Source organism: Siniperca chuatsi, linkage group LG13 (genome assembly GCF_020085105.1).
Source record: "Siniperca chuatsi isolate FFG_IHB_CAS linkage group LG13, ASM2008510v1, whole genome shotgun sequence".
In the NCBI taxonomy this organism is placed as follows: Eukaryota; Metazoa; Chordata; class Actinopteri; order Centrarchiformes; family Sinipercidae; genus Siniperca; species Siniperca chuatsi.
Genome location: NC_058054.1, coordinates 5059414 through 5085965, shown reverse-complemented (window position 1 = coordinate 5085965; position 26552 = coordinate 5059414). Strand labels below are relative to the sequence as shown.

The following is a 26552-nucleotide window of genomic DNA, read 5'->3' as shown; positions in this document are numbered from 1 at the left end:
TTGGCAAATTCTTGAAAACTTACTGCTGGCTGAGACAAACCAGCCCCTGGGAGGTTTTATTGTCAGTTATTTGACTGACATTTTAGATTTGTTACCAGTGAGAGATTATTGAGTTTATACAGTGACTTTGCTGTTGTAAACATTACTGTTGGTGCTCTCTAGAAACAGTATTTAGTTATATTTAAAATATTCAGTTCTTATCACTCACTCTCAGTTAAGGAGTCCATTGGAATGTCCATTTCTGGGGAGAAGGAGGGGGGAGTGTCTTACCATTTTCAATATGCAAGAATGTTTGTTGCTTTGCATCTATGATACACTGTCCTTGTTCTGATCAATTTACTTTATTGATAAAGATTAAACATGACAATTAACTTTAGTTTTTGTTGTTATTTGATAACCGCTAATAAATAATAAAACAATTATATGTATAGGGGCAAGTATAAATGTACTTTCGGGCAAGTAGATTTCTGACCCACTTGCTCAACCGGGCAAGTGAAAAAAACCTTAAAGTTGAACCCTGCAAAATACAGTCTACACACATTAAAATGTTCAAATGTCTGCAAATAAGTTAGTTTTCAGACAAATATCTTGAAGGAGGAGGAAGACTTTTTGTAACACTGTTAGAATCATAAAACATTTACCATGTTGATACATTTCTAGCGAGGTAAGCAGAAATATTTCACCACAGCCACCTGTAGACAGAGTAGAGCGGGGTTGTTGAGGGCATGTGGGGTGTGTGTGTGATTTTTCAGTTCAATGAGCATATCAACACCAACCACAACAAAGCGCAGGTACCACAAATCAACACTGTACAATTCCAGATTTCTCTTATCCAAAAGATGAAAATAATGAATCGAACTACTTCATTGTGTTATATGACCCACCTGGTACTCCAATGATGGACTAAGGCAAAGACACAAACAGCATTTTCTAAACCAAGAGACACTAAAATTTCAGGCACGTATATTTTTGAGTCTGGGAAGCATTAGGAAATAAAAAGTCAACTTTGCTTTACTTTTCATTGTTTGTGAGGTTTAATCAGATGTATGCGAGCTACTGTAGGTCTAAACCTCGTGGTGCATTCGCTGTATGCCCTAAACACAGAGGTGACCAGGCTGGACTGTGGCTGGTCACACAGCTTGTTATGTGATGCACCGTTTACCAAGATAACACTCCCAGTGGAGCCGCTGCTATGGAGCAAAATAACAGGCAAAGCAGACCAAACTACCCCTCTGAGGGGAAGGGAGCTGCGGATAATGGTGACAAGCATTACACACACACACACACACACACACACACACACACAAAATGACAGAGTTGCCAGATTGAAGGCCATTATTGTGACCAACTCTAACTGTAATGGTTGCTGCTGAGAAGAAGAGCGCGTCTATATAAACAAGTCAGGGAGAAATCACAAAAACTCACAATCACTCTGTATCCTCTCCCTCTATGACTTTATCCACTTCCTGCTGCAGAGCTCTGAAGCACCTCCACAGCTGCATCTTACCAGCATAACCAATGACTCAGGAGCTGAACATGTAAACTGCTAATAAAACATTTTTCTTACAGTATCATTATTTACAGTCATTTTCTCTCATAATTTGGTTTAAGTAATCAATTATTTAAAGTTATCATTTTGTAAGCCCTTAATCTAAGCAGTGTCCCCATTTCCAAAAAGTGCTCGAGTAATCCATAGATTTAGGATTAATTCTTAAAATGAATGTGCTGACACTTTTGCAAATTAATGTTTTGTCACATTACCAGTGGGGGCAATATGGATAATTTTGGAATGAAGTTGCCAACTAAAAAAAGTTTTGTGCCAAAATCTTTCAGTAACATGCAACATGAAATTTGTGTTCCTGCAAAATCTGTTTGATGGTAGGGGGAAGCACCCACAATAGCATGGGACACTAAACCCAGACTTTTTACAATTTGAATGCATTTTTATGTGAAATTCCATCTGAATCTGGCATTAATCTCAAAGCAAGTTCAAGGCTTGATGATGATGATCCAAAACAACAGAAAACTGCTCATCACACAAAATGAATCATTTCTTTTATGTCACAGTAACAGATATTTTAACGATGTCCCATCTCCACACTGACACATTGGCCTGAACATGACTTCAGGACTTCAGTGTACTGATGTTGGGGGTTCAGGTGGAGTGAAAATCAAACCTCTGACCTTCCAGATACAGGAATATCTCACTGACTGTGTTCCATTTGCAGGATTTCATTGTCAGAGCACACCAGGCCTCAATAATCAGCTGTGTCCCTCTTCTGTCAGATCCCTCAGATTCTCCTCTGATAACAGCTGGCACCTGCTGTTGTCATCCTTCTCGTCTGTTTTTGATCATTTTACAGACCTCTGATAAACTCCTCCGCAAAAACACTTTCTCCACGACCGTTTCCTTTCACCTGCCAATGTCTCCAACTCTTATTCATTCTCTCTGCGCTCATGATAAACTGTGGAGCGCAGCAGGTTTAGATAGATTCTTCTCTTTGATTTGAGGCCGTATGTGTTATAACCTTTCCTGTACCTCAAGAGGTGGATTCAGTTTGAGAAAGAGCTACCATCTGTCAACCTGATCAGGTCTATTTCAGGTGTAATTAGATTTTGGTAGCAGGTGATGAACAACAAATGATGTGCTTGTGTGTGTGCCAAGTATTGATAGCAGGTTGCACCCCGAGGAAGAGATCCCCTTGGGGAAACTGAAAACCCTCAAGACTGGGAAAGCTGTCTTTCATCTTCCATCCATCTCTCTATTCCTGCTCTCACACCCTGTCCCTCCCAGCTGGAAGGGATCTGGGCTCCCACAGCTCTCTGTCATATTAAAACCAAAAGATCAAAGGCCGATGAGGAGCGGAGAAGAAAAGGAGGTAGAGAGCGAGAGCAATGAGAGGAATAAAAATAAAGGAGATGATGTAAGGAGGTGACGAGGAGAGCAGCGAGGAAAATGGGGATCAACAGAGGGAGAGAGATGAGGAGTACGATGGAGGAAAAAGGAAAGACGGCGAGTAAAATGGAAAGATTTGTATGAGTTATGATGTGTGGATATAGAAAGGCTGAATGCTAAGTTTACTCTGAACTGCTAAAGGTGTTTGTACTTGCTTAAGGCAGAACATAAGTTTTTAGGTAAAGAATATGTTCAATCAACAGTGACAGAAAAGCATCTCAAATAAATTACAATGGATATGTAAGATTGGATTTCACATGTGACAAAGTCTTTAAATGAAAGAGGAAGGTGCCTAACTCAGACAACAAATCACAGAGTGGAAACTTTGTAATTATTTACGTGTGTTACCAATGAGCCCTCTCATTCATTTCAATGGGGCCACTTTGCTGGCAGAGCAAGGGTCCCGATGCAGAGGTCTCAAGCATCTGATAAGTCTTTTCTCACCGCTACCTGTAGCAACAACTGAGACACCAACGCAGCTCCTTGCATTTCTTTTTAAACACAGTGCAATTTTAGGTCTTAATGCCTACTTATTGCATGGAAGTGTCCTTAATCCTTCGTTGAGGATTTAGTGTTAGCATAGTAGCCCTTGCTATGTGTACACTGACAGTAGTGTTAATAAATAAATACATTTTCACTTTTCAAAGCTGAATAACTCATCTTAATCTAATATGTGAAGAAGGTCTTGGGAGTATTTTTTGTAAGCCTATTAGTAATGTTGAATGAAACTGAAATAGTACTTAATTACATTAGTTACTGGGAAAAAATGTCAACCATTACTAAAAGTAGCGACCAAATCATGTTTGACAACTGAACATCAAATGCAGCCAGAAAAGGTGAGAAAGGGGGGCCACAGGTGAGAACAGAAGAAAGAGTAGGTTAAACAAAGAGCAGAGAGTAAGAGTGATTATTTACTGAATGTATGACCCTGAGAAAAAGCAGTGAGTAAGTACAAAAAAGGGTTACAATGTGAGAGATAGAATAATAAGATTCAGAGAAAAATAATACAGATGGAAAAGTGGGAAGTAAAGAGAGAAGGCGTCAGACTAAAGGCTCTTAATAACAAAGTGACTGCAGATTATCACTGAACTGTTCTCACATCTGAAACACAAAAACACACCTACAGTATTTATCTGTGCACCCATTCACACTATACTCACATAGAGGACAGAAACAGAAGGACAAAACACACGCGCACACACACACAAAACAAACCTGTCTTACTCGCTTCGATCTAAGCTCCACAGCAGCACCTACTGGTCAGCTGTTCAGAATCAACATTGATCCTGCTGCTTTGAAAGAGGTGGTCTGTTCACTTTCATCTGTCTTATTAACAGTAAAACACACACACACACACACACTCTCTCTCTCTCTCTCTCTCTCTCTCACACACACACACAGAGCTTATACACCCACACATTTCTTGAACCCTCACATAGAAAATGATATGTGTGCGTACACACCTGCATATACACACAAAAAAAAAAACAATTCACACACTCAGACATTTATACTCGACAAAACTTGAACATGCAGGTCTCAGTGCACATTATGCATGCACATATGAACACACACTCCACACTGAGTCTGAGGTGATTTATGAGTGGTTCGGCTCAGGTTTGCATGATTTATCCTGCTAAAGCTGCACTGTGTACCTGAGGGACTCAACTCTCCACTACACACACTGCATGGAGGCTTGTTAGTTACGAAGCACTGGAGAAAGGTGTGAATGTGTGTCTGCTTACATGGTCATGAAGATTTGTTTTGGTGCATATGCTTACGGCGTAATTGTGTTTTTATTGCGTGTGTGTGTGTATGTATGTGTGCACACGCGTGTTCACTTTGGCTTAAGTATGCTTTGAAATGTAGTGTGTGGTTCTCTTTCTGTGTTCTCTCACTGTGTATGTGTGCAAAGGTTTGTATATATGTCTGTGACATATGTTTGTTGTTATAAGGATGTTTGTTGTGTTAAAGTGTGTACGTAAAGCACGAGTGGTTGTGTGTGACCAAGCTCACATGCATACGCCAGAATTAACATTCCTGCACAGGTATGGAGGGGTGTGTGTGTGCGTGTGTGTGCGAGTGTGTGCGTGCGAGTGTGTGCACGCTTGTGTGTGAGTGCTGCCCGGCCTTCAGAACGTCTGTGTAACAACATCCCCAGTGAGTTGTGCGAAGCCTCCATCCCACCATGAAAGATACCTCCGTCCCTCAGCAGTCTAATGGCTGAGGACACACAGCAGCATCACAAACACACACAGACACAAACCAAGACTGTGATACACACACTGTGATACAGTCAACTACATACTGAATGCTACCAGTGTTAGTGCGGTGAAAAAAAAAGCACAGTAAAGTCTGACCTCCAGTAAGTTATCATCATTAACTGCATCACATCTTTTTATGAGGACTGTATTTGAAAGGTGCTAATTAGCGAATGAGTCGTCGTTCAAAGGTTACACTGCTTGAATGCTAAAAATGCCCTCAAAAACTCACTTATTTTAAGATAGTAAGATACTTCACTTTAATACAAATTAAAGTATCTGATTTTTGGGAAACATTTTTGTTGCTTAGCTGGCTTTGCTGTTTTTGTAAAGTCTCACTTGTCAATCAACCAGCGTGTTCGATGCTTTGACATTTGTTGCCTTTGGATTTTCAGTTGACACAAAATTGACTTTCTGTTCATGCCGCTCTTTTGTCTCCTCAGTTGTGGTAGCTGTGGCTTTTCATACCAACTACCCAGTTCTTTTATTATTATTTTTTCAACAAACCACTGCTGCTTATAAAAACCCAAAAGGCATCACTTTCTATTGAGTATTAAAGAGTGTTTAACCCTTTACTGTCAGGTCTTTACCATTTATCACCACTTTTAAATCCCCACAGATCTTTACAATTGCATTTGAGTCGCTTCATTATTTATTTAACTATAAAATTGTGAGTTAGTTACTCAGATGTATATGTGGTAGAAGTTAGTAACACTAAGAATGCAGATGTGTTTGAGGAAAATCCAGGTTCTCTGAGTTAATGCTGTCTGGCTCCAGCTCCAGATATCAGGAATAGAAGTGTGACCTCCAGGTGTGATGTGAACATACAGACACAAACCCATTGGTGTCCTGTGAAAACCATGTATCTCCAACTTATCAAATTTTCATTAAAATACAAAAAGCAACCTTGCTTTAAGCGTTGTTACTATGTATTTTGGGTTTTAAAGGTGTATTTAATCTGGTAGTGTTTTGGAAAATGTTTTTTAAAAAAATCATCAAATTGGTGGTTTTCACTGGACAGGGACAAACACACACACTTTTATACAGAGCCAGAGAGGGGTACTATTAAATAAGAGAGATTCTCACACAAACCACACACATATATCTCTAACAAAACACACAGAAGAAATATTGAACAGAAAAAGATTCAATACAACAAATACAAGCGCGCGCGCACACACACACACAGTCCATGACATCTAAGTCCTCAGGGACTGTTGTCTCCCCTCAGAGGTGAAGACCGACCCAGACAGGGTACAGGCTGTGTGCCTGTTTGTGTGTGCTGTGTGTGTGTTGCGCATGAGGTTCAGCTGTCCACGCTCACACTGCAGGCGGCTCAGCGGCTTTTCTTCTTAATTGGTTGATTTGCAACCAAGTCTGTGGCTGCCTGGATTTTTGACACATGCTCACAGCTGACACACAAAACACACACAGCCAAAGTCATAAATGCGTAAACACACAATCATGGTGCCACAAACACATTAATGGATGGGCACACAAATACACACAGAGGCATAAATGCCCTTATATCTTATGGATATAAACACAAATATACACACACACACACAGACAGTGCAGTGCAGACCTCTATTTTCTTCGCAGCTTCAGCACCTCCAACCAGCTCTCATTAATACACACTGGACTGACAGCTCACAGTTGCCATGGCAACCCCCTACCTGTTGCCAAAGGGGGCTGGGAGTTTAGGGGCTTGTGAATGCAGCTCAAAACTATTGCAGTTCAATTTTGCTGTGTGTCAGGGAGCCGTCGGTGCTGCTGCAGGCACGCACAATTACCCACTTGGGAACGGAGAATAGTTTCATTCATTTCAATGTGATTCAATCTGGCTCACTTCAGTGCAAAGCAATGCCCTGTTCTGTATGTTTTGTTATGAGAGAAGCCGAATTCTCCACAGAAGTAAAATAGGCCTACTTCATTATATGACACGCTATTCTAATTCTTCTCTTCATTTCATACTCTTCTGTTCCATGTTATTCATTCTAGGAAGATAAGATCAAACTTGAGGAAATTACATTGCTTAATTCATCATTCCAAGCTGTTCTATTCTAATTAAATCTCTGCATATTCAATTCTTGCTATGTTATTCTTCATTCCCATACCTTTCTATTAAAGATGCATGAAGTGCCCCAAATCAGCTCTATTAACAGAACGTACTGTAAATCAGACTTGATGCTTTGTTTTTATTTGCTCCTTATTTTACATTTTTATCTCAAAGTGCAACCTTTGTTCCAGTATGCTTCGGTCTCCAGAACCTGTACAACTTAATTATCACTGAATTATTTACTGGGTGTAATCATGTATGTATATATGTAAGTAACTGTAGGATATACACTACCGCTCAAAAGTTTGGAGTCGCCTGCCACAAAAGCTTGATTGGGTACAGTCAGATGGCTGAGAGGAATACTCCATATTTTTGAATGGTCTTTCATGCTTTTAGGTTTTAGAAAGTCCTCTTTACAAATAGATGTTATTTAGTATGAAGGGTTTGCAAATAAAGTAATGTTATGTACATGGAGAACAAAACGCTGTACAATGGTTCGACCAGACTGACAACTGAAAGGGCAAAAAGAGACGCTTAGCATTAAAATCTGTGCAGATTTAAATAGGAACAGGTTCCTGTTTTCAGTGTCAAGTGCACAATAATGCCTCTAACAAGCTGGAATTAACAGGTGTGCTGCTTTAGCAAAGCTATTCTTAAAACTTCAAAACAGAAATAGTTAGTCTAGGGTTAGTACTATTGGACTTGGAATTGCAGCTGAACATACTATGGACTGACAAATCACAGTTTAAACCTATTCAATCTAACCACTGAGTAGACTGCAGAGGGCCCAAAGAAAGATGGGTTATTTGGGGGGGGGGGGTTACAACAGTATTCTCCCCTGTCATACAACACTCTGGGTACATCGACCAAACATAAGTTTTAATCATTGAATGTTTCTAAAACTCTTTGAAAGATAAATAATACATTTATAGTATAATTATACTGTTTTTTTTTTTAAATCTATGTTAAAATAACCATTATTGAAGGAAAGAAGAAAAACATCAATATAACAGGTGACTCCAAACTTTTGAGCAGTAGTGTATATATTGTATGTGTGTAGCATGAAGTGACGTCCAACTTAATTTCATTGTACAACCTTGTGTTGTATAATGATGAATAAATTAACATGTACCTTGTTCTATACAGAAAGGTGAGCAAAGAGTCTCCTTTGTCTGGTTCTGAATTCAACTCCATTGCAACAAAATGAAAAATGATGATGATGAGCAGGGTTATTTGACCATGACAAAAACAGATTAAGATAGAGGAGAGTAATCAAATGCATTCAAAATATATTAAAATAACAACAACAATATACAATCATTCTACATTCTACAGTGGTTAATAATAGAATTTTGCTTCTTACAAAAGTGATTTTTCTTAAGTCTGGTGTTCCTCATCTATTCTTTCATTTGATTAAGTCTGGAACAAAAGCGAGGCTTTTCTCATCAGAGCAGAGTTGCAACATCCTTCCTGGAACTAAGTAAGCTAAGTGGAGCTTAAATCAATGTGACATAAAACAGCGACAGCAAGCAGAGAGATTCCATACACAAGACTGGCCAACAACAACAGCTCATGAGACCTCAAACTAGTGGGTGTGGGTGTGTGTGTCATTGTTGATAAGAAGAAATTTGACATTACATACGATCATGTAACTTGGATTCAGACAATTTGACTGGGTAATTTTCTGCGCCGCCACACATATATGCAAACGCACCACCTGTACACTTCCGGAGCAAAAATACACAACATGACACTCAGTGGACAATCTGTCTCTGACTATCACACAGAGAGAAGCAGCAGTAAATAAGACACACACAACTACACAGGCTAATGTAGCTATTCATGTCACTGTGAGGGCTGTCAGCACAATGAGCTGATGGTGAAGGACATGCGTGTGTCTGAGTGTGTATGTGTGTATGTGTGTGTGAGTGGAGGAGAGCAGATGGCCTTCAGCAGGTCATTAATACCAACTACACCATCCTGCAGTGACCTCTACCACTTAACCCCCTTCATACTAAAACCAGTTGTAAGACAGATGAGGAAAACGGTGCAGCTCCACAGTTTGATAGATGGTGAGAACTTGTTGTACGCTTAACCCTTCAGTGGAAGAAACTGTTTAAAAAGAACTTAAATAACACAAACAGTAACAAGTTTGAGTTAGATGGCACTAGAGTTATTAAGTGCCTAAGATAATGAATCAAAATCTAAGTATACTGTAAATTTGCATGTTCGAAACTGTTGTTAGATCATGACAAATAGATAGTGCCAAAAGTCCAACGGCCACCAACATGTACGTACATTTTACACCTGCATTAGACAAAATATTTAGTAAGTAATCTGTAGTTGTACTCAAAAGATACAGAAAGACAAACAAAACAAATATGCCAACCATGTCCACGCCACTGTGAATCCAATAAAACAGTTTTACCATATGCTTGAATACAAATTCAAAATATGCCTGATGACAAAACTGCAACCGGTACTGTAAATTTGTGCTTCGCTTTGCACAGGCGTTTTTAGCACATGGTTTTTTGCTTTTGAGAGAAGAAAAGGTAAAGGCAAAAAATAAAGAAAATGGCACGATATAAATTAAATCAGTTATTCAATAGGCTGAACAGGCAGTCAGACAACTGTCTTACCGACAGCTGCCAACATCATTGATAAGGGCCGACAAGCGCTAATGGTGCTGGACACAATGCAAAAACTACAGCTGATGGTCAGCCATATACAGCCCAATGGCCCCCAACAACCAACTGTTGTCTAAGGGCATCAGGGCTCTTAAACCCCTCCTGGAGAAATCAACATTTTGCTCTAGAGTACGATCAAAACAATGACCCAAATTTCGTCTTTTTAACGGGCAACATACATAGGCTTTGTATGGCGCACCTCGAAACACACATACCCATTGCTTTCTATGTAAACCCACACACCATCAGCCTCAGCAGGCCAGGATATGCCACTGTCCTTTTCACAGTTCCAGGGCGATTCAACTTCCCGCAAAAGCAGCAATTTGATCACAAATGCTCCGCCGATCTGCATATCCCTGCTCCATACTTGACTACTACTTAAGTCTTTATGACATGTTCGTTTTGTGCTATGGGCATCAATTGGTGTTGGCAACTGGTGTGTGTCCTACTTACTGGTGTCACTGTTTGAATGAAGTCTCCAATAATTCTAATAAAGATGAAGAATCAAAAAGCCATAACTTTTTTCCCCCTTGTACTCTTTGGATTTACATTCTATACTACAGTACACACTGGTTGCCCCAACAGCAAAACATACCTATAATCAGCTTGCATGTGTTCAAATCATTATCTCAATATTACACTTAGATAATCCCACTTCATTCAACCTAGAGAGTAATGCAGATGTCTTACCACAGCAGAGATGTTAGGCAAACAAAACCAACAGCCCATAAAAAGATAAAATAGTAATTGGTCCCTTTTACACAACATGTGTGTAAAGTGCTTCATGTTTATTTAACATATTCACTTATATTATGAAAGAGAACACTTCTGACCGTTTTTGTAATACAACCTATGCAAAGACCAAATATGAACTGAATGATGCATGTGGGTCATGATATGTTATCATATTTTACGATCATTTTCTAACAAAACTTTGGCGTGCATTACCCCAGTGGGAACAGAGCCCCTACCCCTGGCAATGTTCTACATATCCAGTTAAACAGGACCATATGTACTGTATATGGCTTATGTTATTTACTGTATCAACATTATGTTATTTCTCCTTCCATGACTTATGTGCCATTGTGGATTTATGGTGGAAATTCCTCCCTTTTTAACCTCTTCACCAAGGGCCAGGGGAGTGATAGAACTGGGGTGGGCTCTGGACTGGATCTTGGCCACTCAGACAGAATTTCACAGAGCTTAGGGCTGACGGACTGTGGAGGGTGAGACTGGCTGTAAATCTCTGAACGCTAGACAGTTAAAGATATCAGGTGTTCTTCATGCCCAGACATATAACAGAGATAGTGTGTGTGAGGCTTTGTAATAATGCGATTAGTACATGCTTTCTGTTGTATGTTTAATGGGAGGTATTTTAGTTTTTTTGTTGTACCCATCTTCCAATAGACTTGGTCTCATCTTCTTCTACTTAAGATTCCACACACATTTCACAAACGTTTGACAAACCTCAGAGAAAGTATGCTGTTTTCAATCAGGGTTGGGATACGATTACCAGCTGCCTAGCCAGTTTTTTAACTCCTCCACACAGCAAGAAATATGTCCAATTTGTCTACACCTTAGAGTACTCATGTATACACAGGTAGTGAACATGGTCCTACCTGTTCCTGTCTCTCCAGCCAGCGGTCCACCATGGGGTGATTGGCGCTGAGTGATGAACGGGCCGTCTCTCTCTGAAACTCTCTCTGATTGGCCCATGTCCCTGCATCCCGTGGCAGGCTACGGTACGTGTCCATACCTTTACCCTAAAAAGATACGAAAGCAAAGGTTTCTAATGAAAATAATGCCAATATTGTCATATCTAACTTTTTTGCTAGACTGACGCGTTTTCCAAATTTTCCAATTAAGCTATTCTGAATCTGGCATAATGTATGCTTACTTGCCTTTTAGTAAATATTTCTTTGGAACATTGACTGGAGTGTTCAGGAAATGCATTTTTCCAAAACAAATTCATTAAAGCCCTCAGTGAATCTGTATAAATAAGAGACTGGTGTGCCACTTGTAGTTGAATGTGTATCGTTTCCTCCATTAAAATCTAACCATTTTGTATTAGCACTTTGTTGGCAAACAGCCATCTCTGTATTTGACACCTAGCCACCTACCTTCCTCTCGAGGCTGTTGGTGCCAGAAGAGTGGCGAACTTTCAGGAAGCCAGCGGTGGTGGACCAGCGGGTTGGATTTCTCCTTGATGGCGGCTCTTCGGCTTGGACCCTTGACTCGCCACCGCTAAACGGCCCATTGATGGTCAGCAGGGCAGGGTCGCTGCTGCGCCGGACGTGGAGGGGCATATCTGAAAGTCAGGAAGGACAGCAAGGGTGTTACAGCAATATTTTAACTTTTTGGATACAGACAGAAATGTGGAAAATATGCTTTCCTCGACCCCAGGAAATAATATCACTGCAATTTTAACTTGTTTTTTGGAAAGTGTCTTATTGGCAATATACGTATAGAAAACCATACCCCTTGCTGTAGTTGATAAGACTCGAGACAAGGGATGATTGATGTAAATAGGCTGGAAGAAATTTTGTTCCTCAAACACTGTGGGCTAATAAAGGCAATTAATCATTGAGATTCCATTATCATCCCATTGTGGATGAATCTGATTTATCACTGAAAGTCTAATGAGGCAGCTCTAGTTTCTACTTTACTGTCAGTGTATTGCCTCATAACACAAAGCAGCAGACACTGTGTGCGAACAACAATATGAGGAAGAGCCTATTGAGAAACATCAGTGTAAGTGGATGCCTTCCATTAAAACTCTTCACTCTGTTTAAAAGTTGCAGTGCGTGGGAAGTGGGCAAGGTCCAAATAACACCTCCAACAAGGGGAACGTGCACAAAACACCACAGTAGAGGTCTTCACAGGTCCACCCGAGTGGATCTGAGAAGATCTGACCACGATCAGACAGCGCTGATCATGATGGAAGTGCTATGTGTGTTGGCAGCAAATATTGACTGATGTAAGTCTAATTTTGTTGAGTTATCCTCCTATTGTGTAATGCAACAGCAACTGCAAGCAAACTGCAAAGTGCATCTGTGGCCACAAGGTGTACCAAATGACCTGCACGAGTGAGTGCACCTGTTCAGGAAGTGAAGGGTCAGAGGGCAGAGGTCAGACTCGTCTCGGAGAGCAACCGTGGCAACGAACGAGCAATCGTTATTATAGTTCTAAAGGGGAAACAGTCAAAGTTAACTTTATTATGCTAGATGCAACACAACTACAAAGCTGATTCTTCGCTTGTCATTTGTCACCGTGCCAGCAAGTGGACTTTGAAGCTGAAATAACGATTGGATTAGCCATGCTGTTTCAATCAGCAAGAGAGGAATAACAGAAAACCAGGATGTATTTTACCAACTTTCTTGGCAAGGAGGATGGATTATATGCGTCACGGCCAGGCACAGGCGAGAAGGCTACTAACGTTACATTAGGTAAGACACGAAGTTCTGTTTTGACAACTTGTAAATTAACATTAACTTGTTAATAGCAATTAGCTGTGAAATCTGTGCCTATCAGCTCTGGGTCTCCTTTGGCTGGGTTCAGGTCTGACATTTCTCAGTTCTGCATGGGTCGGGGTCCCAGCTTTCAAATAATAGACGGGTCCGGTTCGATTCCGGGTAGTACATTTCTGGGTCTTTTTGGGTTCGGGCACGAATGTTTTGACCCGTGAAGATGTCTACACCACATCCTGCACTAACACAAAGTTATGACATTAAAAATCTCCCACTTTCAGACCTCTCCAAAATCCCACAGGCAGAACTGACTGGCGGAAATGTACCTAGCGGACCACACAAGAGAGATGGAGTGTTAACGAAAAACGTAAATTGTTTAAAAAGCTGGAGTGTTTTCTTCAGATGACAATGCCAAGGGTCATGTTCCCATGTTCCCTTCCAGGACGTTCTGCTGCTCAAACACTGTCAGATGTTTTGGATGGTGGTGTGTGTTCATACAGGAAATACTGTAATCTGTCCAAAGAGAGGAGTCTGAGTCAACAGTTATTTGACTTTGTGTGTATTGTGAGACAAGACAAGTGCATAACAAGATTAAGTGTGTCCATCTGCATGTGTGTGTCCCTGTTTGTGTCAGGCAAAACTGATGAGTTTGTAGGTCAGTGTGTGTGTGTCTCTGAACACTTAATAAGTTTGTTTAGAGGTATGTGCATGTATGCAAACTGAAGTGGCTCTGTGTGTGTTTGTGAACCATTATCAACTGTGTGTAAGAATGGCTGTTAGTGAAGAGTCTATATTGTGTGTGCACACAAACCAGTGGACATGTGTTTGTATTTGGAAATATTGGAGCCAGCAGCTACAGTATGTGTTGAGAATCTTGAAATGTGTTTGTGTGTGCATGCATGTGTATACACTCATGTACTTGGCAGACTGGTGTTGTTGGGTCACCCGGAGCGTGGGACCTAAACAACCCTGAGCAGTGGGAGACAGCAGCACTCTCGGAGATGGAGTTCAGGAGGGGACAGAGCTGTCCTGACAAGTTTCAACACCACCTACACTACAACTCCCAGGAGGCATTAGGACACAGAACACCTCATCAATAAACTACAGTAAAAAGTCAACTTTACACTTTGTACTGACCTATGTTTCTGATTGGCTTGCTGGTGTCTATTAACAGGACACCACAAATATAGTTCAATAATGGTCAACAATTTAACTGCAGTTCTAAATCAGTGTGCACCGTATATTAAATTGTAGGTAACCATAGCACGACCTCTGCTTTATTAAAATGTTAACAGATTATTAAGTGGGATCGCTTAAAGGGAAAGTCCACCAATTTTAAATGTGAAGATCAATTTACTCGGAATGGTTAGTAGCCTTCTACTGAGCCTGTTAAAACAGTTGTACAAGATCTTCTGTGGCTCTAGAGGGGCTATTTTAAGTCTTAGAAAGTTACCTCTAATGATGTCATACCGATGTCATCCGGGTTATCTCAGCTTGGACTTAGAGACTGCGAAATTTTAACAGAAAGCACGCATTACAAACAAAAAGTGTAGAGCTTAAAGAGATGGGCACTTACCAGGCGGAGAGAGTCTAACAAGATGCATTATGTTACATTATGGGAAATATAGGAGCCCATGTTTTTGGAGCTTGACCCTTGGTATGTTCTGAAAGTCAGGATAGCCTGGCCTCTGTTGCTTTGATTTTTTCTCTTTTTAGTCCCCCAAGTTTATGAGTGCCAGAGACTGTATATAAAGATGGACGACATAACAGCTACCCAAAAGTGAAGCAAAAACATCTTGATCGCCCCCTGGTTGCACTGTAGGTCATAAACCCCGCCCCCTCAATGTTAGTGGATACAACCCTACTACTTAGGAACACCAGCCCATTATCAAATTAAAAAAGACAATTTAATACCATTTTTAATTAGTTTTTTAGTTGTTTCCCAGACAGTTTTACTACTTTCTCTACAATTTCAGTTTCACTTTTATGCAGTCTATTTCAGTTGCGTGTTGCATTGTGGGAGAATGTCCATTAAGAGCACACTCAAAAATTATTATCTTACTATGCATACTGACTATTTTTTAATATATCTAATTTACATGTTTTCCAATGTGAACACACTACATAGTCAAAACACAATCAGAATTCGTAGTATGAAACGGTAAGCAGCAATTCAATGTTGTCCTTAATGGATTTTGCCTGCATCTGTCGTTAGTACGGCAGAGAATTTAGTTAATTTTAAACACCAAATGCAAGTCTCTCATTAAATTAGAAAACAAATTGTGGTATTTTGGAAATAAACTTTTCAAATTGGCATCTGAAAGCCTCATAAGTTCACAACAGTGGCATTGTCCTTTCATCAGCATTTCCATGTCTGCAAAGGTTTTGAGTTTAACAAAGCCAAGAAACTAACATCAATCCATTTGTGAATGTCAAAAGAGCTCTCTGTCTAATAAGCTTAATCACTTCTCTTTTGAGTTTGTGAGTCGAACAAGAAAACTGGCACTGACCCACTGAGTCCAGCACCTCTCATCTCTTCCAACATAAATCTGTAATTGAAAGTTATTCTCATTAGACGCTTGTAAAAAAAATTAATCAAATTCCTTCTCTTCCATGACAGACATTTCTCTTAAAACCCAGTATTATTCAGCTGATGAGATTCAGTGTCGTCAATTAAACAGGGTTAGAATTTATTATGGAGACGGTTAAATTGGACGTAACTGGCAGGTGTGATTATGCCTGAGATTTCCATTTCTTACTGCAAATTCACATTCAACATCTCATCCAGAAATCCAATTAGGAGTTGAGTGACCTCCCACGCACTGTGTGTGTGTGTGTGTGTGTGTGTGTGTGTGTGTGTGAGAGATAGGAGATTTTGGTGGCTGCTGTGTCAATCAATGCCAGCTTACGTTAGTGGTTAAGCTTGTTTTTAACTTTTGTTCACTGGAATGTGTGTGAGTAGGGGTTTCTTAACGTATATACGTGTTTGGAGAGAGGACAGGTCAGGTCCGTATTTTTTAAAGTTCTGAGAATTACGCTTAAAAGGTGCTGTTTGTGACTCTGGAGAAATCCAATACCATGACAAATACCATGATATAGAGCGAACAACGACACAGCAAGTAATGTAACGTTAGCTAGGTTGTGGGTTAGACGTCTCCCAGAGCGAGCAGACCAGCTCCAGACAGCGATACTCACAACTCTCCTGCTACTATAGCTAACATCACAACAGCAGCACATCTTGGCAAACTAGAAAGGAAGCTGAATGTCTGTGAGCAAGTTATTTAACGTTACCTGACACACATCACAAACATTAGCAAACGGGACAAAACAATACTGACCTATTGGTTCTGTGAAACACAGCAACACTAATGTTACCCACCAGTCAAGCAGAAACGGCAACCTCGGCATCCGTCTTCATGCCTTTCAACTCTCGGAGGTCTCTCCACCGTTGGAAAGCCTGATCATAAAACTTCTTTTTCAATTTTTGTTATTCTGACCTTCTCCTCTTTGGCTGTTTCTCAGCCATCTCTCCTTCTTGACAATGAGGAGAGCACATTAGCATGTGCCAGAAAACGGACAGCTAACGGACTGTGAGGAGATATTCGCTAAATTTGACAAAAAGACGCATATTGGATTAGAATCGCATACCCCACCTTTAAGGAGTAAAAAAGTTCTTTGCTAAAAGTGAAAACAAGACATGTTTATCAAGGGACTTACAGCAAAGTGTCTATCAGCTGATAATCAAACAGCAGCAGGTAGTGGAGAGAGATGTTGTAGTTAACTTTAATTTAATCTTTTCACAGTTTTTAAGTGTTGGCAGAGACAGTACATTTTCCATTTGGATTCAACCACTACAAGTCATGTAAAATATGTGCTAATTAGTCTGTATTGCTCGTGTAACTGCTGTTGGTACATTTTGTTGACTTGCCGCACAAGTTGTCAATTTAAGTCGACACAAGCAGCATGAACAGAAATGGAGTAAAACCACGCCAACCCGGTTCAAACCGGCACTATGCCAGTCTGGTTTAGAAGTGCACTCTTCGTGAGCAGCTCTCAAGTGATTTATCACATGTATGTTCACAGAAGAATAGCCATTTAGGAATTTAACCTATGTTTGCTCCATTGTTCATTCTTTGTTAAAAGTGAAGGATTTTTACTTTCAGTCAAAACTTTGACTTTTAGCAGTTTTATAAATACAGATCCAGAGGGACACAGAAAGACTGCGTTAACACAGCAAGAGAGAAATATTTGAGAAGGAAGAGAAAGTAAGAGTGAGTATGCGTTTGTCTGTGTGTGTATGCTCGTTTGCTTCTGCTTGTGGTTGTGTGCAAAACGGTTTTGCTTGATTCAAATTGACAAATCACCTACAAGAGTACGTTTCCCATCCAAACTCACAGTAATTACAGTAGAAGAAGCGACTTGGCCGGCAAAACTGCAGAAGTGGACGGGCTCAGCGTCACATTTGATTTAGGAGGCAGCGAATAGAACCAATTAGCCACTTTGGCCCGGGATCAAACGGCTATCTATGCCTGAAAAAAAGGCTCTCCTGTCCAATTAACAGAATTTATGGACAGGGCTAAGGTACCGCTGGGCTGTGATAAGGTAATTTGTTGGGTTTGCTGTATACTGCAGCAGTTGCTGACATTTGACGCTAATGAGCACGACAGATTTGTAATTTAAGAGGAATATAAGAGGAATTGACTCAATTATTAATCACTTGCTAAGTAAATGTTTTAGTTCCAGATTGTATCTTCAGATAATGGTCCCTCTGTCCAAATAATGCATACATCTCCAGATCACCCCCATTGTTAGGACTTACTGGTGCGCAGGGCGGAGGGCGTGACCTCGATCTCACTGGCGACCTGGTAGGGTTGGAAGGCCGAGGCGCCACTGCCAGCACTGAGGTCTGCAGCAAACAGGTCGGGGCTCTGGGTCCCCGTGGAGCTGGCACTGGTACCATCACCTCCATGATGGGGCTCCTGTTCGTCATACACTGCTATCAACTGTTGGAGGCAGGCAAAACAGAGAAGAGATCAGAAGATAGTGGATTTGAGAACATTTTGCCTTATATTACATTATGCATATCATGAAAAGTCAACAGGCTCAGCTGCTGTAAGTTCTCAGAAAGAGAGAGGGAGTGGTGGAAGAAGTACAACAAAAAAATACTAAAAAGTAGATTACATTTATGAAAAGGGTTTTCTTTGTTTTTAAAAATCTTAAAATCCAAACAATGATAACATACACTAGGATAATCTGGAATTATGAGAGAAAATTACAATTACAATGAGAAAGAAAGGGACAAAGACAGGGACATACAGTATGAATAAGAAACGAGAGGGAAATGATTTAATGTGAGAAAAATCCTGCAACAAATAACATAACAGAGCATAAATACCCCAAAATAATGCATAGATTTAAAAAAGAAAGGAACAGAAGGCAGATTCGGTTTGTGGAGAAAATTATTGCTTTTGCCATGTGTGGAAATGATAACTCTGTCGAAGATAAGCTGCTCACTCCTAGACAAGTGTTTTCAAGAACAAGTAATATGGGGTAAAAGAATATTTTCAACATGTAAATACGTTGTTTTTCCCCCTGTATCTGTGGCTGTAAAAAGGAATTTCATTTTACACAAAATCTAATAATAACTCAGTCAAAAGTTAGTTGGGACAACCGCTGACTATAGTCCAATGTACCTGTACCTGGCAAAATAACAAATCAGGCATTAGTCAGACCTTATGATTATCAAAACCCACAAAACATTGAAAGCCTGCATTTAACGACTATTTCCACAACATGGACAGTTGTTTTAGTCTTGGTAGTCATAAAGAACAGTACAGTACTACTAAGTAAATACAGAGAACAAAACTATGGACAACAGATAAAATAATTAAAAGTTACATCACTGAAATCCCACTAGAACATGACTTCTCACATGTTCAGAAATGGACATCCATCAAATTCTGTTTATTTTACTATCTTATGCTGCAATTTGCTGAAATAGGCAGAGAAATCTAAGTCCAACACTAACTTTGGTTAGACAGTGAATAGAGAGACATAGGCCGCGAGCTAGAGGAGAGAGGACTTTGTAGGAGTGTTTGCTCACCATTTTATTCCAGTTTTTTAAATTAGTATTTCTTCCAGTCATTGGTGTCCCAATTCCAGTCATAAAACTCAAACATGTTTAAAATATTCCCAATGAGAACAATAGGAAGCAACAGGGTCAGAAGGCAAACAATTTCACATCACACTGTATTATTTTATCTCCTGACTGTTTACACCAACTGACCCAGACCTGGAACTCCAACTTGGTCCAATCGGTTGTGAGGTCGTGAATCAGAACTATAATTTGCTCAACAATCATAATTGCTTCACTCCCTTGAACAAATCCTAATCAACGATTAAGAATTATGGATATAGAGGCAGAGAAAATCTACATGGAGTTACAGGAAAATGACTCGGCATTGGTAAACACACAACACATGGTGGTCCATTCCTGCTCAAATACATGAGGGCCACACATACAGTCCAAAGGTATATGGGGGTGATTTACTTTACGTTACGATACTAATATTATGTCCAATCATATCCTCTCTTCTCTCAAACTGGCTCCACATTTTCCCTCCACATCTTTACCTTCAAAAGCTCTTCTCCCTCACAGATCTGATTAATTCCAGCCTTTACTGAGTCCCTTTATTAGATTAAAGATGAGATTCACGCCGTCCCTCTGTGACTCCCACCAGGCCCGTGTGTGTGTTCAGCTGGCTTCAGTTAGCCGAAGAGAAAACGAAAGATCCATCCATCATTTGCCAATTCAAGGGATGTGATCTAACTGTCCCTTGTGGTGAGATTTGCTGTAGAGCCATGACTGTTTTAACGTCCCTACTCAAAAGGTCTACTCCCTGACCCACAATATCTCACACACGTTAAAAATAAACAGGGATGTTTAACAGTTCAAACATCTTCAAGATATCACTGCAGTTCATCTGGGTTTATTTACATGATCCTGACCAAAGAAAAACCCTGAACTTTAAAGAAAACTTGACTAAACACACTGTGGCAAGAAATAGCTGATCAAAAACAGACACAGACACATGATTTTAACTTCAGGGGAAAAAAAGATATATACCACATAAGAAAAATAAATGATGTTTTTGAAGTCTCCTTTTAAAATCACAGAAATGTGAATTTCCAAGTCATGGAAATGGAATCAGTTTAATTTTGCTACAGAGAGAGATTTTTATCTCTGTAGTAGGACTACTGAGAACGGGTTATGAATTAGATCCGGTTCCACATTTGTAAAAACAAGGAATTCAAAAAGAAATGTGAATTTAGTTTCTGCCTATCTATTCCTGAAAGGAAAGTTTGGACGCACAGCACTTCAGTCAACGTTTTTGGTTACATGTGTGTCAATGCACATGGATAGTGTTTTTGATATGGGTGGCCAGAGCCAATACTAACAAGTAGGGCTACACTTTGGAAGGAAACAAAACAGCAGTGACAGAGCAAAATCTAATTACTGCAAGAAAGTGAATTCATGCAGTGTAGCCCTACTTGTCAAACAGTCAACAAAACAGTTAAAAGTGGAAATTGTGGCTCGGGAAGTCTGAGAAAATGACCCTGATGATGTCAGAGTAATCTTGGCTTAGCCTTGGAGACGGCAAAAGCCTGTGCTACTGGGGGCGTGGAGTTTAAGGATGTCAGCATTCACCAAGTAGGGACGGTCTAATGAACCGATGCTATTCGTTGCCTTATGGGAATCGTAGGATCCAGTGTTTTTTTTAAGCTAGGACTAAAGGTAGTGATATCTCAGCCTCTGCTGCTTTGATTTTTTATTTATTTTTTTTTTAATTGTGAGTCCCCTCATTTTATGGCGGTGCAATACTAAATCCCTGAAGTGCTCTACTGAGAATGCACAGTTTGGGATTTCTTCAGTCATAGTCATAATTTACCACAATCAGTAGTGTATTTTTCTTGTTTTACCCTATAAACAAACTTTTCTTACTCATAACCAGAAACAGGACTTACACACACAAACAGAACTTGTAAATCATTATTTAATCTGTTTTACCTATAATTTTGATTTGTATATACATGGCTATTTATTACATGTGCTGATTTCATTGTAATCTGATATACAAATATTGTTGACTCTTCATCTTTAATTAACTACAACAGCAGCTACAATAAGCTTTAAAAGCGGATACCTGCTGACGATGTGAGGAAGCCACAATGGGAAACTCTCGCTCACAGATTTGTTATCTATGACTGAACCAATAAATTAAGACAATTTGGATGCTGCAATTGTCCCACTCCCTGGACAATGGATGACTTCAATGCTTCAAACACAGGGCTATCAACTTACTGACTCATAAGAATAGTTTAGCAGATTCAGAATCCATAAAAACTACCTGACAGCCAATCCTGCTTTGAAGTGCCTTTTTTGAACATGTTGTATATCTTTGACAAACCTCCTGTTGTATGTTACTGAGAAGTCTTCTAAAAAGCATTTCGAAAGTTGAAAAAAAAGTAAATGCAAACAGGAAATATATTTTATAATATTTTGAGGCCATTAAGGCAACACTGCCCCGCTCTCATTTAATGAAAAAAGCAATCTCAATAAAACACACTACTTAAACATGTACACACTAAAAGACACACTCAGATATGTGCATACAAATATGGCCACATGGAAAGAGAAGCATTCGCACACACTCACACATGCAATTACATTTAGAGTCACAGAGACATCCACACAATCCATTAAAACACACACACACACACACACCATTCAAATCCAACTACCAGTTTTCCAGCACATTAAACCTTCATTTCAGCCACATTTAGCCTGAGAGCTGTGGAGTTTTATAGCACGCTGGACAGGCTCCCTGGTGAGAGGAACAGGCTCTCGAGGGCACACACACCCCCACACATTTACAGACCTCAAGACACATTTTTTCCCCATTAGGCCCTTTACATAAATGTGCACACATTTACTTCAAATTAGAGCTTGCGTCAGCCCAGAGCTAATATGTACACACAGTAATGGGGGTAATAAAGGTCAAAGGGCAGGAGGAGGGGTTGTGGAGGGTGTGTGTGTTTGTTTCAAGTTCTTATATCCCAGTGGGGACTTTAACCTGAACGCACACTAACCCAACTGAGGTCCCCTTGGGGAGAGACTGCTTTTTGAGGGTTAAGACTTGGTTTTAGGGAACAAGTTACAATTAGGTTAAGGTTAGGGTAAGGAGCTAGGGAAAGCATTATTATAATTATTATTATTATTATTACAATAACAACAACAAACTTCATTTATAGAGCACTTATCAAAACAAAGTGTAAAGTGCTTCACAGAGAGAGAAATAAAATACCACATATTATCAATGACACATTATGTCAATGACTGTCCCACACGGGGATAGTGAAACGTGTGTGTGTGTGTGTGTGTGTGTGTGTGTGTGTGTGAGGATAAGTGAAAGAGATGTAGGGAGTATGTGTGAATGAGGATGAAGAAGACAAAGAACGGAGTAGAGGAGAAAAGGAGTAAGAACGAGTGGAAGTAAAACAGATAGAAGTGTGTGTGTGAGTTTAAGTGAGACACCTGGGAAAAGGCAGGGTGTGTGTGTGAGAGATTGTGTGTTTTATACGTACACATCTATATAAAACTTCCTGTGTGTGACTGTCACAGGGTCCTGTGCTCTTCCCTCATTAAAGCTCAGCTCAGCCAGAACAGCTGAGTCAGCAAACACCCTCCCTCCCCTGGCCTGCTCCCTGAGGACACCACAGAAGAAGAACCCCCAACCCCATGTGCTTTTACAGCCCATGTGGTTGTTATTACATGGTAATCAGGTTGGCTGCAGTGCACACTATAAATGTGGTCAGGCCTCAAAATCTTTAGCCGATTTGATATCTTGAAAGCTAGAAATTACTAATTACTAAAATCACAAGAAACATGATGAATTGAGTCATAAGCACTTCCCCTAGTAACAGATGACATCACATGCTAATTTACATATCAGCAACATCAGCTGTGCCTAGTCTGCAAGTTTAAAAAACAGTAATGTCTAATGTTTACAGGCCTTTTTTAATGGTTATTTGATGTAACTTCTGCTTGCTCCTCATTGCTTTTAATTCAAGTTTTTCCTTTATTTATTTCTTCTTTTTTTTAACCTTCCTGTTACATGGACCGTACATGAAACAAAAAACGTGACTGACAAGCAAACAAGCTAAACATCAGTTTTAGTATGTGTTTCCTTTACTAGTCAATTTAAGTGAAATTGCTGGAGTGTAAACATCAGAGGGCACAGCTATGACTGACAGTTGCTCCTTCAGGACTTCATGTTGGCTCTGTTGGAGGTTTTTTGAGTGAAGTGTTATCTGTGTGCTATGAAACAGCCCCAAGTCAAAGCTAATTGCTGAGGTGTGTTGACAAGCACGGCCCTGACCCTGCCACCCATCATCTCACACACACACACACACACACACACACACACACACACACACACACACTAAGGAAAAGGTGACATCCAATCAGCAGGGTTGGTCTACCCTGAGGGAACCCGCAGATGTGTACACTGAGGAATGGGTGTTGACTGCCCTGTGAAACTGTGTCAATAAAAGCCAGAAGGTTTAGACAATTTAAAATAAATATAACCTTTTTACTAGACTTACAGCTTAACCTTTTAAAGTTGGATTATTTGCAACACTTATTTTTCTAATTATTTGTTTATAAATTAATCATTGGGACGTCATATGTTAAACATGGCATATGTTCATCACAAGAGATATCACTATTTTATTCTTTCTGACAATTCCAAATATATAAAGAAAAGCAAGCAGGTCTTTGAGTTTGAGAAGCTGTGCGAGTCAAATGTGAGGTGTTTTTGCTTGAAACTGTTACAGCTTATCAAAATGATTTATTTCTGTTGGTCATTCATTTTCTAATTGACCAATTGCTTTATGATGTACTGTTGTGCAATAAACTAAAACCATCTGATACTCTAGGTACGACAAAAGACAGATTTATTTCCATTTTTGCTTGTTATGGAAGCAGGCAGCAGGTATACACATATGAACTGTGCAAAGTGTGTACGTATGCGAGTTAATGCACATGGATGGTGTGTTCATGTGTGTGTGCAACTTGTCTCACTTTTGTTCACTCTCTTGCACACAAATCCCCTAAACCCAAGCAAAAAAGGAACAATAATTGAACAGTAAATTACAATGGAAAGTGTGAGTCAGTCCACTTTTCAGCAGTCACTTGCAGCTCATAAATCATCATCATAACTCTGGCTAGAACAATACGCTGGCAGCTGGGCCAGAGAGAAGGAACCGAAGGTCTCTCAAAGGGGAATTAATCCTCCTTATGTGTGTGTGTGTGGGGGATTTAGCAAGACAGTCACCACATCAGTGATCATCAGAAATTTCATCAGAAATCCCAGAGCTTATGCGGTGTGGCCGTCCAAAGATTACAGCTGCCTTAGTTCTGGCTACCAACTTCAAAACATAAATCTTTCCAAACTGCTACATCCATCTATCGCCGTTTGATTTATTTCCTCGTCACATAAAATAACGTCAAGTCGTTACAATTTCACACAGAATTATATTACATCAATAGACCATATTTTCCCTTGTGTCAAGCTCCACATTGTATAGTGTTTGTGTTCTTTCATATGATTTATTGAATCTAAACCATATTATCTATAAGAGAAGAGTAGACACATAAAAATAAAGAGAGCAGGACTGATTATTTGAACAGAGGGGAAAACACAGTGGAAATGACAAGACAAGGGAACTGAAGAAACAAAAAGGTACCAAATGATAAGACATGCCTCACACAAGTAATAAGAGACTAACTGTAAATGAATGTCATGATTCAAAGTATGAGTTCAACTAACATCATCTAATCCAAAACCTAAAATTATTCGGTTTGCTATCACAAAAGACAAAGATCACTCAATCGATACTTGCCAAATATCCTAGACTTTATGTCTAGGATCTTATTGGACTGTTCATTGGACCTACTTCTTGGATACATTTGGAAAGTCCCATTTTGTATTTAGCTCATCGGTACTGGACATATTGAAACCCCAGTGCTGAATCACTGCTTTTTGTATTTCACTTAATAGTACACATTTTCTATTAATCTTTTGTAATTGCCTTTTCCAAGTCATGACTACTATTACAATCTGAGGAGTTTTTCCTTGTCTTTGTTGAGAGCATGGGCTGGATCAAGAACCGCTGGGCTCAACAAATAAAATTTACTTGACTGAAGTTGTAGATTTATCTGCCAACAATAACTATTACTAATTTCTTTCTTTAGCCTCTATGTGATGTGCAGCAGGTGGAAAACGTCAGATACTGGATCTTTAGAGTCTGTTATCGTATCATCTACTTCCATATGCCCTTATATTACAGTGGTTTTGATTTGGTTTGGTTTACTGAAGACAGTTTACACCAGAGACAACAATGGAAATAAGTCCAAAACTGAGAAGGTGACCCTGATTCTGGAAACCCAAATCCTCCAGACCTGGCTTGCAATAAACCAGGTCCATGCCAGGGAATGAGAGGGCAAAAAGCAAAGCTGTCAGCAGAAGCAGGGAAGTAACCACTTGACTTTCGCCTACACAGCTGTGTAATCCAAAACATGTTGTCCCGACTCTCCTCTCAGGTCAAAAAACTGCAGCCTAGAACATTTTCCTCGGTTACATGCTTCAGGAACTGTGGAGAAAGTGCGAGGTTGCAGCAGGCCTTTTCCCAAAAGCGACAGCCATCAAAACCTTCAGCATCAGTCCTCCCCAGCCAAAAACCACATAGTGCAGACAGGCAGTGACCAATGTTACTCCCAGGTCAGCGAACCACACTGTTTATGTGAGGAGTTTAGTTTCAAAATGTCTAGCATTTTTAAAGGATGGTTGGTAACTTAAAACTTTAGATGACAACATGGCAATACTTCTGCAGACAAGATTCCCAAAATGGATATGTAATTTAACTATTTGAAAGGTGAACCATAGTTTTGCTCTTTAATGATATTTTTTTCTCTCGTTTTCAGGAAATCTCCTTGAAATTTGCACCTCGAGTTGATACAGTGGAGGAATGTGACTCCTGACGCATTCAATAGGTAAAGAA

General features: G+C 39.9%; 1 protein-coding gene across 13 annotated transcripts in view; it reads right to left on the bottom strand.

Moving 5' to 3' along the window:
• LOC122886361 (partitioning defective 3 homolog) overlaps window positions 1-26552 on the bottom strand; it is a 237904-nt gene that overhangs the window by 132828 nt on the left and 78524 nt on the right. For all 13 annotated transcript variants that reach the window (XR_006380334.1, XM_044218430.1, XM_044218420.1 and 10 more), the window contains exons 3-5: window positions 18250-18433; window positions 12084-12271; window positions 11583-11726 (exon numbers count right to left, since the gene is read on the bottom strand). Coding sequence is in view for 12 of the 13 variants with exons in the window: in XM_044218430.1 (XP_044074365.1) it covers window positions 11583-11726; window positions 12084-12271; window positions 18250-18433 (516 nt within the window). In the remaining variant the exon portion in view is untranslated. The remainder of the gene's footprint in view (window positions 1-11582; window positions 11727-12083; window positions 12272-18249; window positions 18434-26552) is intronic.